This window comes from Empidonax traillii, unplaced genomic scaffold (assembly GCF_003031625.1).
Source record: "Empidonax traillii isolate 1590-97213 ecotype Southwest subspecies unplaced genomic scaffold, ASM303162v1 scaffold875:size256809, whole genome shotgun sequence".
Classification (NCBI taxonomy): Eukaryota; Metazoa; Chordata; class Aves; order Passeriformes; family Tyrannidae; genus Empidonax; species Empidonax traillii.
The window spans coordinates 14,732-30,127 of NW_020956068.1; the positions used below are offsets into that span (position 1 = coordinate 14,732).

Consider the following 15,396-nt stretch of genomic DNA (forward strand, 5'->3'; position numbering starts at 1 on the left):
CTAGAATTCAAGTTTACTTCAACTGTTTATTTTTTAATTTAATACTTATCACCATTCCCAGAATCAGCTAACTGTTTAGCATGAAACCAAGATCAAGTGCTTAAAGAAAGAACAGAAACTCGCAGGAGCGACCAGAACAGAGCAACAATTCGACCACTTTCCTTCAGACTAACTCATACACTGCTCTGCACTTTCTATTGTCTGGGATTTAACCATTTCCTTACTGCCCAGGCACATGTTCAGCAATAGGACCGTAGAGTGCCTTTCAGAAGGTTAGATAAGCAGGAGTCTGACTCCTCCAGCACCATGAGGATAGATTTGTGAATAGATTTTTCTTACTCCTTGGTCAAGTGTCCTGGGAGAGGCAGCAAGCAAGCAGCCTCCTTTTCTTATATTTGTCAAGGACTCAATTCCAGGTGTTGTCTTACCAAGACAGACTACAAGAGCAGAGCCTTCAAAACTTTAACTCCATTTAGTGTTTGAATTCCAACTAATCATAGAGCTGGTCAGGCTGAATCATAGAATCATGAAATGTCCTGTGTTGAAAGGGACTAACAAGAATCAAAGTCCAACTCCTGGCCCTGCACAGACCACCCCAAGGATCACCATGTGCCTGAGAACTTTGCCCAAATGCAACTTGAACTCCGGTTTGGTGCCATGACTGCTTCCCTGGGGATCCTGTTCCAACGCTCAGCCCCCCTCTGGGTGAAGAACCTTATCCCAATATCCAACCTAAACCTCCCCTGACCCGGCTTCAGGCCATGTCCTCAGGTCCTGTCACTGGTCACAAGAGAGAAGGAATCAGTGCCTGCTCCTCCCTTTCCCTTCATGAGGAAGCTGGAGACTGAGTTAAGCTACACCCATCCATAAATAAAAAAGCAAGTCACCCTTCTGCAGTTAGGTTTTTTTTGTGTCAGCTGAACTTACTTTTCTACTCTTCATGTAGCTGTGGTAACTCAATATTAGCTGATACAGTATTATATACAGAGAGATATACTCTGGTTTAGTCAAACATCTTCCCTCTCCATTTTATACACACAAAATGTCCTGAAATGTGGCCTTGAGGGTGACAGCAATGCACAATGGGCATTTTGTAACCTTGAGAAAGCTTCAGACAGCTACCTGTTACTCAACATTTAAGACGGTAGTTCTGCTGTTTTCTGTTCTTTAAAGCTAATCACACATAGCTATTCTGTACTTCCTTACTTTTCAGACCTAGCAGAACCTGAGAAGGGAGTTGGATGTCTGTAAAGCAGAAAAAAACCCTGGAATAGATTGAAGACTAGTGAGTGCCAGCTGCCAAGGTAGACAGACATCTTGTGGCATATCACTGATGTGGGGAAGGAGTGTAAATCAATTACCCATTTGCAATGGAAGAAATTTATTTAAAAGGGATGACTGATAACAACCCACTGCCTCTCATCAGCCCCAGGCCTCTTTCATAAGCTCCCTCTCATGCCAGTTATATTTCCTGTGGATTCTTTAGCAGTCATGGAATGAAAGAAAGGTTTGATAAATCATACATTACAACAGAAAAATAAGGCATGCAGTACTCCTTCTCAATAGTCAACACAAACTAGAGAAGCAAAACCAGTAAAAGATAACAATTACAACATTAGAATAATTATGCAGAAATTTTTCAAGATCTGTAATCTAGACAAGCAGTTGGGAAACATTTCAGAAACAAGTCCTTGAAAATATGTTTCTGCAAAGATTTTCTTCACAAGGTTTTCCCTGAAGAGACTGATACTCTCTCCCCTCTCCCAAGAATGCCAGAAATAGTGTTTCAGCTCCCACACCATAAGTAGTCTTCCAAACAGTTTAGAATATGAAATGTGCAGAACAATAACATTTTTCCTCATTAGCTGCAAGCTTGAGAACTTATATAAATATTGAACAGATAATTGAAGTATCACTAGCATTTGTACTCATTATGCACTGAAGTCTGGGATTTAAAAAAATTAAAAAAAAAATCAGAAAGAATGAGACCAATAAAGGGAAAAATTATTTTTCCCTAGAAATACGGAATAAGTATCTCCTACCCCCACCGATGACTAATTGAGATTCCACACTCTGTTTCGTATAATGACAATGAGATTAACAACAAAGTTAAGTTTATCATTCCAAGTTTGCCCTTACAAGGGAGATGTGCTGTTCCTACCTGTGCTCCAACACTGGAGTGAGCACACATTCCTTGTGTCCCCTGCTTCAGCCCTCCTCCCAGACCAGCCTGGTATTGGGAATAATCCCACTCTTCATCACATTCCCTGTATAAAGTGGAAAATGAGTGCTAACCTGAAACAAGGGAGGGCAGGTGCTGAACAGACACAGGAACACCACACTCCAGAATAAAGCTCTTTTACAAGCATTTGCTCCAGCATAGGAGGATAGGCCTAACTGGCCTATAAAGGTTGTAAGTGCATAGAGTTTTGAAACACAGACATTAAACTGAGGTCTGATAAAATTATAGATATACAATTCTTTGTTAAAGATTTTTTTAAGAGCTACTTCTTCAAATAGTTATGCTGTTTTCAATATGAAAGAATTAAGAACAAAGTTTACCATCTATCAAGTGGTGCTTGTAATATATTAGCCAGCTCTGAAAACCTCATTTAAAAACCAAAGCTACTAATGTTTGGGGGAAAAATACAGTTCTTATGAGTTTCATGTTGTGCTATTCTTCTCTCTCATTCTTCAGTTCTTACAGGGCCATAAAATCATCCAACAGTGCCAAATTAGTGGCAGGAAAGATAGCAAGAACACATTGAAATGAAGTCTTTCTTCCAGTATTGTTCTCCAGGGAGTGAATTGTAAGTCTCTTTTCTTTGTTATTAACTCCAGATCTAGACATTGTGATAGGGCTCTGAGTGATTCTAATAAACTATTACTGCTCAGTATGCAAAAGCATGGAAAATGGTTATGCTGTGAGCTGAAGAATCATACAAAGCACAGCTGCCATTCTGAATCTGGATTACTGCAGCAAGAGCTGCATTCCAGTATAAAAAGTAATGCATTTTATTTAACAGATGTTGACAATAGTGATTCCCTATAAACACTAATGGCAAATAGAACAGAGCATGCAGCACAATATGCCTATTCCTATAGGTATAAGATAATCTTACCTAGACAAAAAGGTCTCAGCCCTACTAATACACACGGCAATGGCTGTAGCAGTTCCCCTTTTATAGGGTCAAACTGAAAGTTTTCAAGAACAATTTCCATACCCTTGGAAGATCAAAATACCACTCCGTATTTTGTGATGCTCAAAGTAGATTATTAGAATTCTCTGAACTCCAGCCATATTTTCCCAAGGCAGCAAACATGTTGGCTAAAGTAAAATTCCAGGAGCCAGAATGACGAGTCTCTCCCAAATCCAGACAACTGACCTGCCAGGCAGCCTATGGATGATGGAACTGCTGTGAACATGCACCTCCACCACAGAGGAGAAAAGACTTTCCAGGCATTTGGTTTGTGCTCCAATGCTTGGGACAACATGGCAACTGTCGAGAAACTGAACTTATTGTTCCGATTTAAAATTATTGGTCATTATTTTAACATCTTTCAGTTATTTAAATAAATCTAAAATTTGTACATTTTCACCAGATGTAAATGAGGTTAAAACAAACCTCAATGAATCCAATAAGAATCACAGCAAAACACAGTTCTGCTATATTTAGTGTAATTTAGAGAGTGCTTAGTATTAAAGCTTTTAAAAATCCAAATTAGTGATTTCTGACCATCATGAATCTTGAAGGGTTTTCTATTATTTTGGAATTGAAAAAAGCATAGTCGATTTACAGTAGCATTTTTAATAGAACAAAAGCCATTTTATTCATATTAATCCATAACAGCACTGATGCTTCCATCATACCACTTAACCACAGGAACAGCTCAAAAAAGCTCAAAAACTGGGTGACATTTACATCTATCATTTATGTATCTCTCAGCATTATAACTGATGGCTTATACAAACAGTGTGCTTATTTTCTTAGTTCTAGTCCAAACTGGACACAAGGTATTTCTTGGCAAAGGACAGAAAAGCTTAACACTCTGTTCATGAAGTAGGAGATATCTCAAGAGATATTTGCATGTTTTTTGTGTACATCAGTTAGAATTTTTGGAACTTTTTATTTTAGCTTCACGGGGATAAGAGAACTCAGATTCTCATATAAGTTTTTGTACTCCAGACACTGTAGTGCTTTGTAAGGAACAGACTATAATCACCAAGTAGCCATTGTGTTCGTTCAACCCAAGTAGTATGCAAGGAGTGAAAGAGTCTGTGGTGAAAATCATTCAATTAAATTCTTTTTACTGACCTGCAAGCGTTATCAAAAGAACACAAAGAACATATAAAAATGCAAACTTCACGCTGAGTGTCCTTTTAAAAGCTAGCAGCATAAAATACTTTTTGAACAGACCAGACATCTGTTGCATCCTGAACTGTAGTACATCATTTTGTTGTCCGTGTTTTTTGACTCCCAAGTTCTGCAAATGCTGATACATCAAGACTTTTACCACTGTTGCACTGTTCATATAAAGTCTGAAAGTTAACAAACACACAAGTATTCAGGTGAATGCAGTTGTATTGCACATGGGTTTAAACTACATAACAAACATTACCGCTTGATATAAATCACATACTAAGGTATTCCACACCAGAATTTCTCCAGAAAATACAGTTTTAACACAGCTCAGTTGTACCAGTTGTAATGCAACATAATGCTTAAAAGAAGATAGGTGTGCTGACTTAGCAGTGTGAGCAGAGTTATAGAGCTTCACAAGTCAGCAGAGAACCAACCAGTTGTAGAGACTTAAAATCAAGTTTACTCCATTACTTGTCTCTGATATGGAAACACCAGCGTGGAAGGAGAGGTATGTGTTTACTCAAGATGGGCAAGCTTTATGTGATATGAAAATCAGTGGCCACAAACATAGTTACATGTTAAGGGATAGCTACATTGTTAAAAGGATAACTTGTTCACTCTTATATTTAAAAAAAAAAAAAAAATTTACTTACCCTTGCAGCTCTAGAAATAGAGTTGGGAGAATTCAAGCCAACAAGCTGGCCAAGGATGCGTTTCATTTCCTCGGTTGTTCCTTTTGCACTCGGGACATCTGCAGTTAATTTATAATTATGTTGAAGTTGTATACATTACCAGTGCAGTTTTTAAGAGATTTAAAAATTAATATACTGAAGTCTTTTCTGAAGCAGGCAAGTGTAAAGTATATATAAAAGTAAAGACTTTTTTAAGCAGACATAAATATTATTCAATAAAATGCATTTTAAAATAAATGTACCTGTTTGACAATGACTTTGAATTTGAACATAGGGATGTACCAGCAACTCCGAAACAGATATCCTTTGTTTAGGATTTCTTATTAAACAGCGCTGGAAACGAAAAAAATTAGGAAGACTGCTTTATCTATAAATTAAGAACTTTCCTAGGAATTAACAGTCAGGATATTTAAAAGACCCCGTAGATGCATGTCAAAACTTCTTACTGCCAAACTACATACTCAGAAAGATTCAAGTCACAATACAATAATAGATTAACGTAATTGCCTTCAGTTACCAGTAACTTCACAGTAAAGTTTGGTATCCTGTTTAACTCAAGCAACAATGTCAGAAGATTTGAAGATCAGAACCTACAACACCACTTCAATCTGAATGACACAGAATGACAATGAAATTTGAAAGTTAAGGGGATAAGTATTTCTGGATTTGTTACCCGCTGAGCAACACAAATAGGGAAAGTAAAAGCACAGGCAAATATGCAAAAAGCAGGCAAATATGCAGGGTGAGGAAAAGGGATGACAAGTACAAGAACTATTGTATTTACTTTGAACCAAAGGATTTAAGTCAGACTGCTTTAAGTATTTACTTACTTGGTACTGAGCTGAAAATAGACTTTAACATAGAAACTATATGAAGTAACTTTAGCTTAATTACATCCTCTTTTGGAATAAGATCTGTTACTACAAGTAGCAGTGAGAATTTATTCGTGAAAAAAGTCTCTCAAGCACAACTCATTCAGTTTTAGAAAATATGCTTTAAATAAAGAAATTGCCATTATTTAAATTAAAATTAATTATAAGGGAAAGTTACCTTTAGCACATCTTGAAGATCCTTCTCAGGAATATCTGGGAATTCAATTTCATAACTAGGATCAACAATAGCATGCAGTTTATTTATTGGACTTGTTATGTGTTGAAACGGTGTCCTCCCGTACGTCATACAGTACAAAATGCATCCCAATGACCACACATCACTTTTGGGACTTATCTAATATTAAACAAAAATAAAATTAAAGATTACTTCTCACTTAAGAAATTGCCCCTTCAGTCAATTTATCATGTAACTGTACAGTCATTTCATTTAAGAGCATATCCACTTTCAATTGGTAACACGTCTTAGTAACTATCACACAAAATCACCAAGGCAGCATGCCATTATCTACTAAGACAGTGATGTGGCTTCATTCACTGATATTCCATAAGAAAGCTGTTCTTTTTAATTACTTTTGAAAATCAATTTACTCAAAGAACTAACTTAAAATACAATTAAAGTTAGTCCTTAACAAGTCGAGCAGCAGAATTTTAGTTGTAGATTTATAAACAAACAAGTAAAAGCATACTAAATTAATTCAATCCAGAAAACAGTGAGACAGCACAGCTATGTCCCCAGAGTTGAAAGCCACAGTTCAGTTCCTTGGGGTTTCAAGGATTCGGATCCATATCTCGACCACCACACCCAGACTGTTCTCTGCAGGATGACTCTCTACTTCTCCTGTTAAAGCTGAAGTACTTTAAGAAAAGCATACAGAGTGGGGGAAAGACATGGGGAAACCACAGAGAACCTGACTCCCAGCAGAGTGGTTACATTTTTGCTTAGATGAGCACAGTTCCAGAACAAATCTACACTTTGCATGCAATTTTTAAAATTGTAATAATGGTAAAAATTGTCATCCTTAAAGAAAATCCATTTATAAAATATTCTGTTCTGTGTTCAGAAAGACAAAATTGCTTTTCACTATGTAATATTAATTCCATTCAGCTGTTTTTAAAAGTTAGTCTTTGTGTTCAAGCACATACATATGGATTTCTCTTTTTTTTTTTTTAAATACTTTTTCACTCAATTATGTATCCCTTTGACTGCCAGTGTAAAAATGCTTTCCTTCAGTACTTTCCTCATCATTCACATTCCATTGTCATGTTATAAAAATTTCTACAATACACAGTATTCTGTAGCATAGAAAACTTCATAGGATACACAGAACTTGTACGTGTGGCCCTAAAATATTAGCCCTCCTTGCATCATCTTTTGAAAGACACTACTTGCAAGACCTGCCCCTCATTTAAAAGAACCAAAACAATAAGACAATGACACAAGCATCATCATAACTTGTTTAGGCAAACATACCAACAATGGTCTATATCAGAAAGCAAATTTTCTTGCTTTCAGAAATAATTTTCTAAGCCAAGGCTATTGATGCAGAATCCTGGAATGTAGCTGTGTAGCAGTGAGCAGCACCATAAGAGCATCGCCAGTTCTTGGCAGAACAAAACTAAAACAAAAGGGCATAAGCAGCACAACAGGCAACCAAAAAGTTATGAGGAATGATTCTCTCACGTGACTCCATGGAAGATCCTCCCAGAAATACACCCTGAAAACTCTAGCCTGGGGAGATTTCAGAGGTGCACAGCATGGTGGGCCCTTAAGATGTTCAAAAGACATTTGTAACCGGAGTCATCAGTACAACCTCTGGTATGTGAAAGGCTCGTGTATTTCACTGTATATTATTATTCAGTGCTATTCACACTGATAACACAGTGGAACTCTCATATTTCTTCATAAAAATCAATTTTAAAATATTTGTGCTTATTGTCAGTTTAGATACTATCATTTTATTATTAGCTTCTCTAATGCCCAAGACTGCATCTGTTTTACTTTCAATTTTACCTATTCATCAAGCACTTACATTTTTCTAAATTCTATCTGCAAAATGTTAAGTAGTTGGGGAGATTAACCTTAGCCTTCAATCCCTGTCCACCATCATCATAGCAGAATGAATTTTCTTGTGTTCAAGTTTTAATGGAAGATTTTGAGAAAGCCAAGTGTTAAGATACGTGACTGAATTACTTTCTTCTTAACATGGAGGGAATTGGAGAAAAAAAGACCATGTTACCTTAGAACGAGACTTCCCATTTTCTCCATGGGAAGACATATCCTTTATTGCTTCAGGTGGCATATAATTCATTGTCCCAACCTAGCCACAAAAATGTAAAGACATTCCTTTAAGTGAAGCACTTAATAAAAACTTGATTTTTGTCCCAAAACACTGAAGAGCATATTGAAATTTTTTTTCTATTACAGTTGAAGGCCATTGTTATTCTGTTCAATAAAAACATGTAAAAATCCATATACATGAATATTTATATACACATATAAAACGATTCAGCATAAAATTTCAATATTAATTGAAGTTATTACAATAATCAAAATTATCAGCAGGTACCATAGCACTTTACAGAAAAGTGCAAGTGGATTTTTCAGAAGTATTTCACCTGAGAATCTTTAATGATGCTTGTCACATCTGGCTGCATTTGGTTTGCAATGCCAAAGTCAATTAGTTTTAACATCCCATCAACTATCAGAAAGTTTGCTGGTTTCAGATCACTGTGAATAATGCCTGTAAAAAAGAGGTAAAAGTAAATCCAGGTTTAGTCAATCCAAGCTACTAAAATGGGGTTTTCTATTCTGAATTCCCATAACCCTTGAACAGAGAGAAGGTGCAAATCAGCTTTAACCACCCAAAACCAAATTATTCTCTCCAGATTCTGTAAAAATGCTTCCATTTCTCTTTAAACAGTTACAACTTCTATGAGTTTACAGTTTGAGTTATTACTTATTCAAAACTGCAGGCACTCCAAAACAGCTCCAAGAGATTTGAGTTGCCTGTCCCTGAGTTCAGGACAGGCTCTCCAGCTCTATGTGCAGCGTTGCACTGAAATTCTGCTCTGGAGCAATTCAGTGGCCTGTCCACACCTGTAGCTTTCTCTTATATAATTATCTAAGCAGGTACTTAAAATAAAAGAATATTATTGCTTAATCTTACCATTCACTGAAGAGTACACGATTGACTTCTCAAATGACAGACTTCCATGACTTATCAAGAATTTTGTTTATTATCTACACAATCAACCAATCCATCCTGATATTTTACAAAACTGTTTGTTTCAAAGACATCCCATGTATGTATGTAGACTAAATTTTAGTAGATTTTGCTGTTTGCCACATCACTGAATGTTCCAGTGCTGAAAAGAAGTGATGATCTCTGCTATATGCACTAGTCTTCACTTTTTTCTTAAATAGCAAAAGGATCCAAATCTGCCCTCTCCTTTATGTTATACAGCCAAACAGAATACAGATGCAAACACTTTGATTCCATAGGTAAAGATGAAAGGAAGGACTGAAAAACTCCAAGAAGAAGCTGAAACACTTCAAAGTAAAGATGACAGTGCTGCCTAATATCTGTCATTAATGTCAAAGCTTCTTTTGGAGAGAATGAGTCCAATGGAGAACAAGTCTAATGGAGAACAAGTAGAATTGGGAGTACACACTGTAGTCGAATACAGAAAATATTTTCTGGCTATTGTAAGAAAACAGAAAGCATCACACAAATGGTGCTATTTGCAGATCTCCCTTGAGTTAGTGAAGTCTGCCTAGCATCAAGATTTACCTTTGTCTTTTGTTTCACTGAATTTTTTTCCACAACACAGTAAGTGCCCATCTTTGAAGATAACTAACCTTACACCAACATTAAGAACAATACCACTTCCAAAATTAGAACACATTCATACTTTCTGCCATATAACCATATAAATACTGAGAATTATTTAAGAATACCATATTCATGGATTGTGTGAACAGCTTCCAGCATATTTTTCCAATAGCTCTTTCGTTCCAATGGATCAATGTTTTTTTTCTTCTTAAGCCAGCTATTGAGATCTATATTTCCACACTCCATTACCATGTAGATATGTTGATCAGTAATTTCACTAAAAATGAATATATATACTTATGTTAAAAGTTAAGGAAACATCTTTTTATATAGAGACACTGGTTAAATAAAACTAGTGTTTACTCACTAGCCATAAAGGCGAATGATCTTATCACTATGTTGCTGCAGTTTACTCAAATGGGCAATTTCATTCTTATAGCTCTGAACAGTCTGTTGATCAGCTTCCTCTAGATTCACATATTTGACAGCATACAGCTGCTTCTTGTCATTCAGTACCTGAAACACCTGAAAAACAGTATCAGTTAATAACTTCATACATTCCTAGTTCTGATTTTCTATGGTCCTTCATCTCAGCACAGTCAAAATATCAAAAGAAAAAGTGTACCTTCTCAAAAGGAAGAAGCAATGCAAAGCAGTTCACACAAGTTGGCAGGAAGGGAAAAAAATAAAAAAAAAAATTCAATAAAGAAGGCACCATTTACAGTAGAAACAACCCTCTACCATAAACCACCTTTGTGCCACATTGTATTTCACTAGGTGTAGTACATCACAAGTCTGAAGTGTTCCTAATGCGAAGATTACAAAATTACACTTTGCAGAGATATGGGTTTGATCTGCCACAGTGCATTCATTTTGTCATATCAAGATCATTTACAGGTTAGACCACATGGTACATAAGAGGCTGCGAGCACCAAATCTGTTCAGTCTTAGGATGAGAAGGGTATAAGGAATCTTACTGCTGCCTTCAGCTATTTAAAGGGAAGGTCTGAAAAAGACTCCTCAGCGATCATTGAAGTATGAGATGCAATAGACATAGTTAACAAGAGAAATCACAATTAGATATCTGGAAATTTTTTCACCACCGTGTAGTCCAAGAGGAAAACAGCTTGTCCAGAGAGGCTGTGAAATCTTCATCCTAAGCAATACTCAAAACTTAAATGCAAAAACCATGACGTCCAACAGAGTTTGTGTGACGAGCAGCCTGCTCTATTTTGGCCTTGCTTTAAGCAGACTATTAGACAAAGTGACACTGCTGTCCTACCCCATTCTACAAGTGTACACTGCTGACACAAGAAGCTCCTCTTTCTAGAGGACCTGCTGACTGGAAGCTGGCTAATAGTATTCCAATTTACAAGAAGGGCATGAGGGAAGACCCAGGAAAGTACAGACCTGTTAGCCTAACTTCAGTTACTGGAAAAGTTACAGAGAATTTCATCCTGGGTACTACTAAAAGGCATTTAAAGGACAATGCAATGATCAGGCACAGTCAACATGGGTTCACAAAGGGAAAGACCTCTAATTAATTTGATCTTTTTGGAACAGATCCTCCCAGAAGCTTTGCTAAGGCACATGGAGGACAAAGAGGCGATTTGAACGAGGTAACATAGCTTTATCCAGGGCAAGAGCTACAGATGTCATCTGTCTGGACTTCTGTAAACCCTTGGACAGCAAAACTGCTTATGTTGTTAAGAAAATAAAGAATTATAACAAAACCAAGAGACCTTGGCAAAATTATTTCCCAAGATCTCATGACCCCACATTTCCTTATAAAAAGATGCTCACTCACCACTTCAGGCATAGCAACACTCTGCTTCTCACACAAGTTACACAAGTGGTGAGAGATGATCTTTTCACTTCAGGAACTCTCAATCAACCTTAGAAGTCACTCATTTCCCAACAATGTAAACACGCTGCCCTGAATTACAGCCCCTCACATTGGGATCTACATAATGCAGCACATCTCTTACAACAGAACAGCTGATTTTGTTAGGAATTTTAATGTTCACTCTACCGTTGAAATCATCTTCAAGAGCAAAAAGTCTAAACAAACCAGCAAATTTCTGGACTCTCTGGGTCAAACGTTTTGTACATGTTAGTACTAGGCACTCGTTTAGTGAGTTTACAATACAACTACTACAGTGTAAATGAGTGATTACCTAAAAGGATAAAGGAGCATCTTACCTTACTTGAGCCTCCACTGCCTATTTGCTTTAATACTGTATAAACTTTTCCATTGATGGCAAGACATTCGTGTGAAGGGATAGAAGCTGGAACCTGTGTATGTACAGAAACGGTTAGAAATAACTACTGGTATAATGCAACAGACCTTGGTAGAGCTCGACTTTTTTATCAAGTTAAAATGCTTTAAGTTGTCTTGGTCTTTATGAACAGGATAAAATTGCTTGCAAGCAGTAAAGATAAACTTTAAATGAAAGCTAAAAGATCCCTGCAACAAAAGTATTTATATAATGACCATCTCTTCGAACATAACACCTCTGAACTCTTGCAAAAGATACCAATGCTCTTCACACCGGAAATCAAGGAAAAGGTGTTCTTCAACGAGGCTTCCCAGACCATTAGAGACACCTCCCTCTTCACATATATTGTCAGAAACTAGATTATCTAAGAGACTTTCAGTCCCAGCATGTAATTGAGAGACGTATTCAAACCATCTACTATTTGATTTGAAGCTAACTACTAGCCAGAAGATTTCAGTGTTGTGAAGCAGAAACAGCCTTGTGTCTTGCCCATATCTGCTACACCAAGCCATAGAAAGGTCTCAAGTTTTGTTTATTAATGTATTAATACTTATCCTCTAGCAGGAAGCTTCAACCTATCCCCTAGTTTTACCTAGAATTGGAAAGATTCCTATCTGAATGTGCAGTAAGGTAACCCATTTTTACATGATCTCAGGCCACAACAAATGCATCCAAATTTGTGAAATCTAACAAAATGGAGGAGAAATGCAAGCCTTCGGGTTTTTTACCTCCCTCAGACTCATGGTTTTCAACACACATTGCTTCTCTTTATTGGTACTCCACTGTAGTGGGCAATAGCACTACAAAAGCACAGCAGAACAAAAATAGTGACTCTAGTTCTTGCCTCTGTCATTAAGTAGGATCTGAAAAGGCTTAGGTTGCAGACATAAAGGCTCCAGGATTTTGACACAACTGATTTTTCAAGCCCTGACTTATTTCATCTAGATTCAGACATACACATGAAGAAACAGTTATTTTGAGAATAAGTAATACAGATTACTTTCCATTATTCATCAGAAATGTGAGTAGTAATTTTAGATTAAAAAAAATATATACATACATTTATTTTACCTAAAGTAGTCCCCAGGGAAAATATGTACTGAAAAATTACAGAAGACAGCCTAAAATTGTTACCTGCAAGCCAGTTTGATTCTGAAATGGAGTTGCTGGAGTATGTGGTAGATAATACGGGAACTGGCTGTAGGGAGTAGAAATTTGACTTCCTGGTAGAAACTTGTTCTTTACAACTGGTGTGCTGAAACTAAATAAAATTATGAACAATATCTGCACTTAGTTGTATTTTTTTAAGATTATTTTAACAACAAAGTTGAAATCTTCAGTGCTTCTTGCAAGTTAAACCCTATTGACTAGCAAGAGCCCAAGCCTCCAGTATATTCTATAACTAGCATTAAGACCACATCATCTCCTAAAACAAGAAGTTCTTTAGAAGTACACTGAAACTATGACATACTGAGAAAATATTTTTTAAAACACTAACAAAATCCCCATCTTCAGACACTAGCTGGCACTTCTACTTCCCAGCAACTGAAAAGTGAAAGCACTATAAAGCTAAAAGAGCTGACCACAAGACAGTTTGAGCCACACTTAGTTTTCTCCAGCTTATTGTTGTTTATTTAAAACCTTTTTAGATTATCTTTTTTTTAGGTAAGCATATTGAGACAGACAACTTCAAAAATCCTCACATGATTTCCTTGAGAGCTTTAGCTCATACTGCGTATGAGCAGAAAGATTATGTATTTAAAAAAATGAAAGATCACAAGAAATCCTATGGGTTTTTCATTTGTTCCCTTGATGTGTCTTGCATCTATTTACTTATATTACCAAACAAACTTTAATTTCCCCACAGTATTTACCGAAACTGATGCCAAGAACAGAACTGGAAAAGAACAGAGATGCCTAGAATTTTTTTGTAGAGTAAAATCCCAGAAGTTAAAATTAAGTCAGTTGATTAAGTCAGCTAATAAAATAAGAAGTTAAAAAACAGTCAAAAGGATGGTTCTCGATGAACACAGAAGCACGCAGCCATTCTGCATATTTACCATGCGTATACATACTGCATGTAATGAGAATTTTGAAAATTTCTGTATTATCAAAGTTTGAAAGAAGCAAAACCAATCTATTCAAGGGCTACTTTTATCAAGTTCCTTCATGAGATGATGTCCTTCATTCCCTACATATATTCTAAATTCTACAGCTTTAGACATAGGTCTTATCAACAAGAACAGTGGTTCCTCGGCATACAACCTTGACCTAAATGATTCATCCCAGAGACTTACGAAAATAGTAAGTAATCGTATAATTATAAAGATTTGCCAACATCACATAGGGGTTTATGCCTCATTTAAGATCACATGGATAAGTTAGGAAATACCAGCATTTGTTTAAGTGCTTAATTCTGCAAGCCTCTAGATTCCTTACAGTATTTTTAAAAACCCTCAGACACTTGCATCATGGGAAGTAGATGCAGAGCTATCAATCTAGAAGGCTTGTCAGTCACAAAAAAAGTCATCTAAAAGGAACTGTCACATAGCAGGGGTCAGAGAAAGGTAAATGCTCTACTCATGGATGTGATGGTGTAGAGACAAATGCTGAGAAGCTGATAGAGAAGGCAGAGGTCGCTAAACATGATCTGAATCTCAAAGTCAGGCACTTCACAGAAGCACATGGAATGTTTGCTACCTGAACAGAAAAACTTAAGCAACCCCATGACAACCTGCATAAGTCTTTCCAGAGACCACCTACCCTTCATGAGCATGCAGCTCAGAGACGTGGCTTACCAGGCCATATAGTCATTAGATGCGGTGCTTGGTGTTCCCCAAACACATGATGGATCACTTCTCTTAGAAACAGGATCTGGTGGTGAGAATCCTTTTAAAATGGGATGACCGGACTGTTCAACGTTCATTGGTTTTCTCTACAAAGAACAAAATAAGTTTTTAATTTCTTTTATTTTTTTGATTTCTTCAACACGCAAAGGCTGCTGCTACATGTTCTACATCTTCCTGTTACTTTACCTCTCTAGGGAAGCATTTCTGTGACACTTCTTGAATTGGACAATTTTTCCTGGCACTAGCACAGGTCAGTTTAATCTGATCTAACTGCTTTCTATAGTTTTCACCAAAACTAGATTCTTGCTGTTGACTTTCCAGTCTCTTGGACTCTGGTATCTTCAGCTCCTGATGTTGAACTTTATTTTCTGGAAAAAAAACCCAAAACAAACCACAGTAGATTACTAAAAAGACTAGATATTTCATACTTGAAACAGTTTCTAACAGATTTATCCCACAGTTTCTAGAATAATTTTACCCCATTTT

General features: G+C 36.7%; 1 protein-coding gene across 4 annotated transcripts in view; it reads right to left on the reverse strand.

Annotated features, from left to right (window-relative positions):
• Positions 1 to 2,588: 2,588 nt before the first annotated feature.
• Positions 2,589 to 15,396, reverse strand: part of TTK (TTK protein kinase) — a 37,803-nt gene continuing 24,995 nt past the window's right edge. For 3 of the 4 annotated variants that reach the window (XM_027902446.1, XM_027902448.1, XM_027902447.1), the window contains 12 exons: positions 15,097 to 15,278; positions 14,860 to 14,996; positions 13,196 to 13,322; positions 11,985 to 12,077; positions 10,150 to 10,307; positions 9,908 to 10,059; positions 8,566 to 8,690; positions 8,187 to 8,267; positions 6,107 to 6,283; positions 5,299 to 5,389; positions 5,018 to 5,115; positions 2,590 to 4,540 (listed from right to left, as the gene is read on the reverse strand). In XM_027902446.1, the coding sequence (XP_027758247.1) occupies positions 4,451 to 4,540; positions 5,018 to 5,115; positions 5,299 to 5,389; positions 6,107 to 6,283; positions 8,187 to 8,267; positions 8,566 to 8,690; positions 9,908 to 10,059; positions 10,150 to 10,307; positions 11,985 to 12,077; positions 13,196 to 13,322; positions 14,860 to 14,996; positions 15,097 to 15,278 (1,511 nt within the window). In that variant the 3' untranslated portion in view covers positions 2,590 to 4,450. Of the gene's footprint in view, positions 4,541 to 5,017; positions 5,116 to 5,298; positions 5,390 to 6,106; positions 6,284 to 8,186; positions 8,268 to 8,565; positions 8,691 to 9,907; positions 10,060 to 10,149; positions 10,308 to 11,984; positions 12,078 to 13,195; positions 13,323 to 14,859; positions 14,997 to 15,096; positions 15,279 to 15,396 lie in introns of all 4 variants that reach the window. The other variant, XM_027902449.1, reaches the window with a different exon arrangement.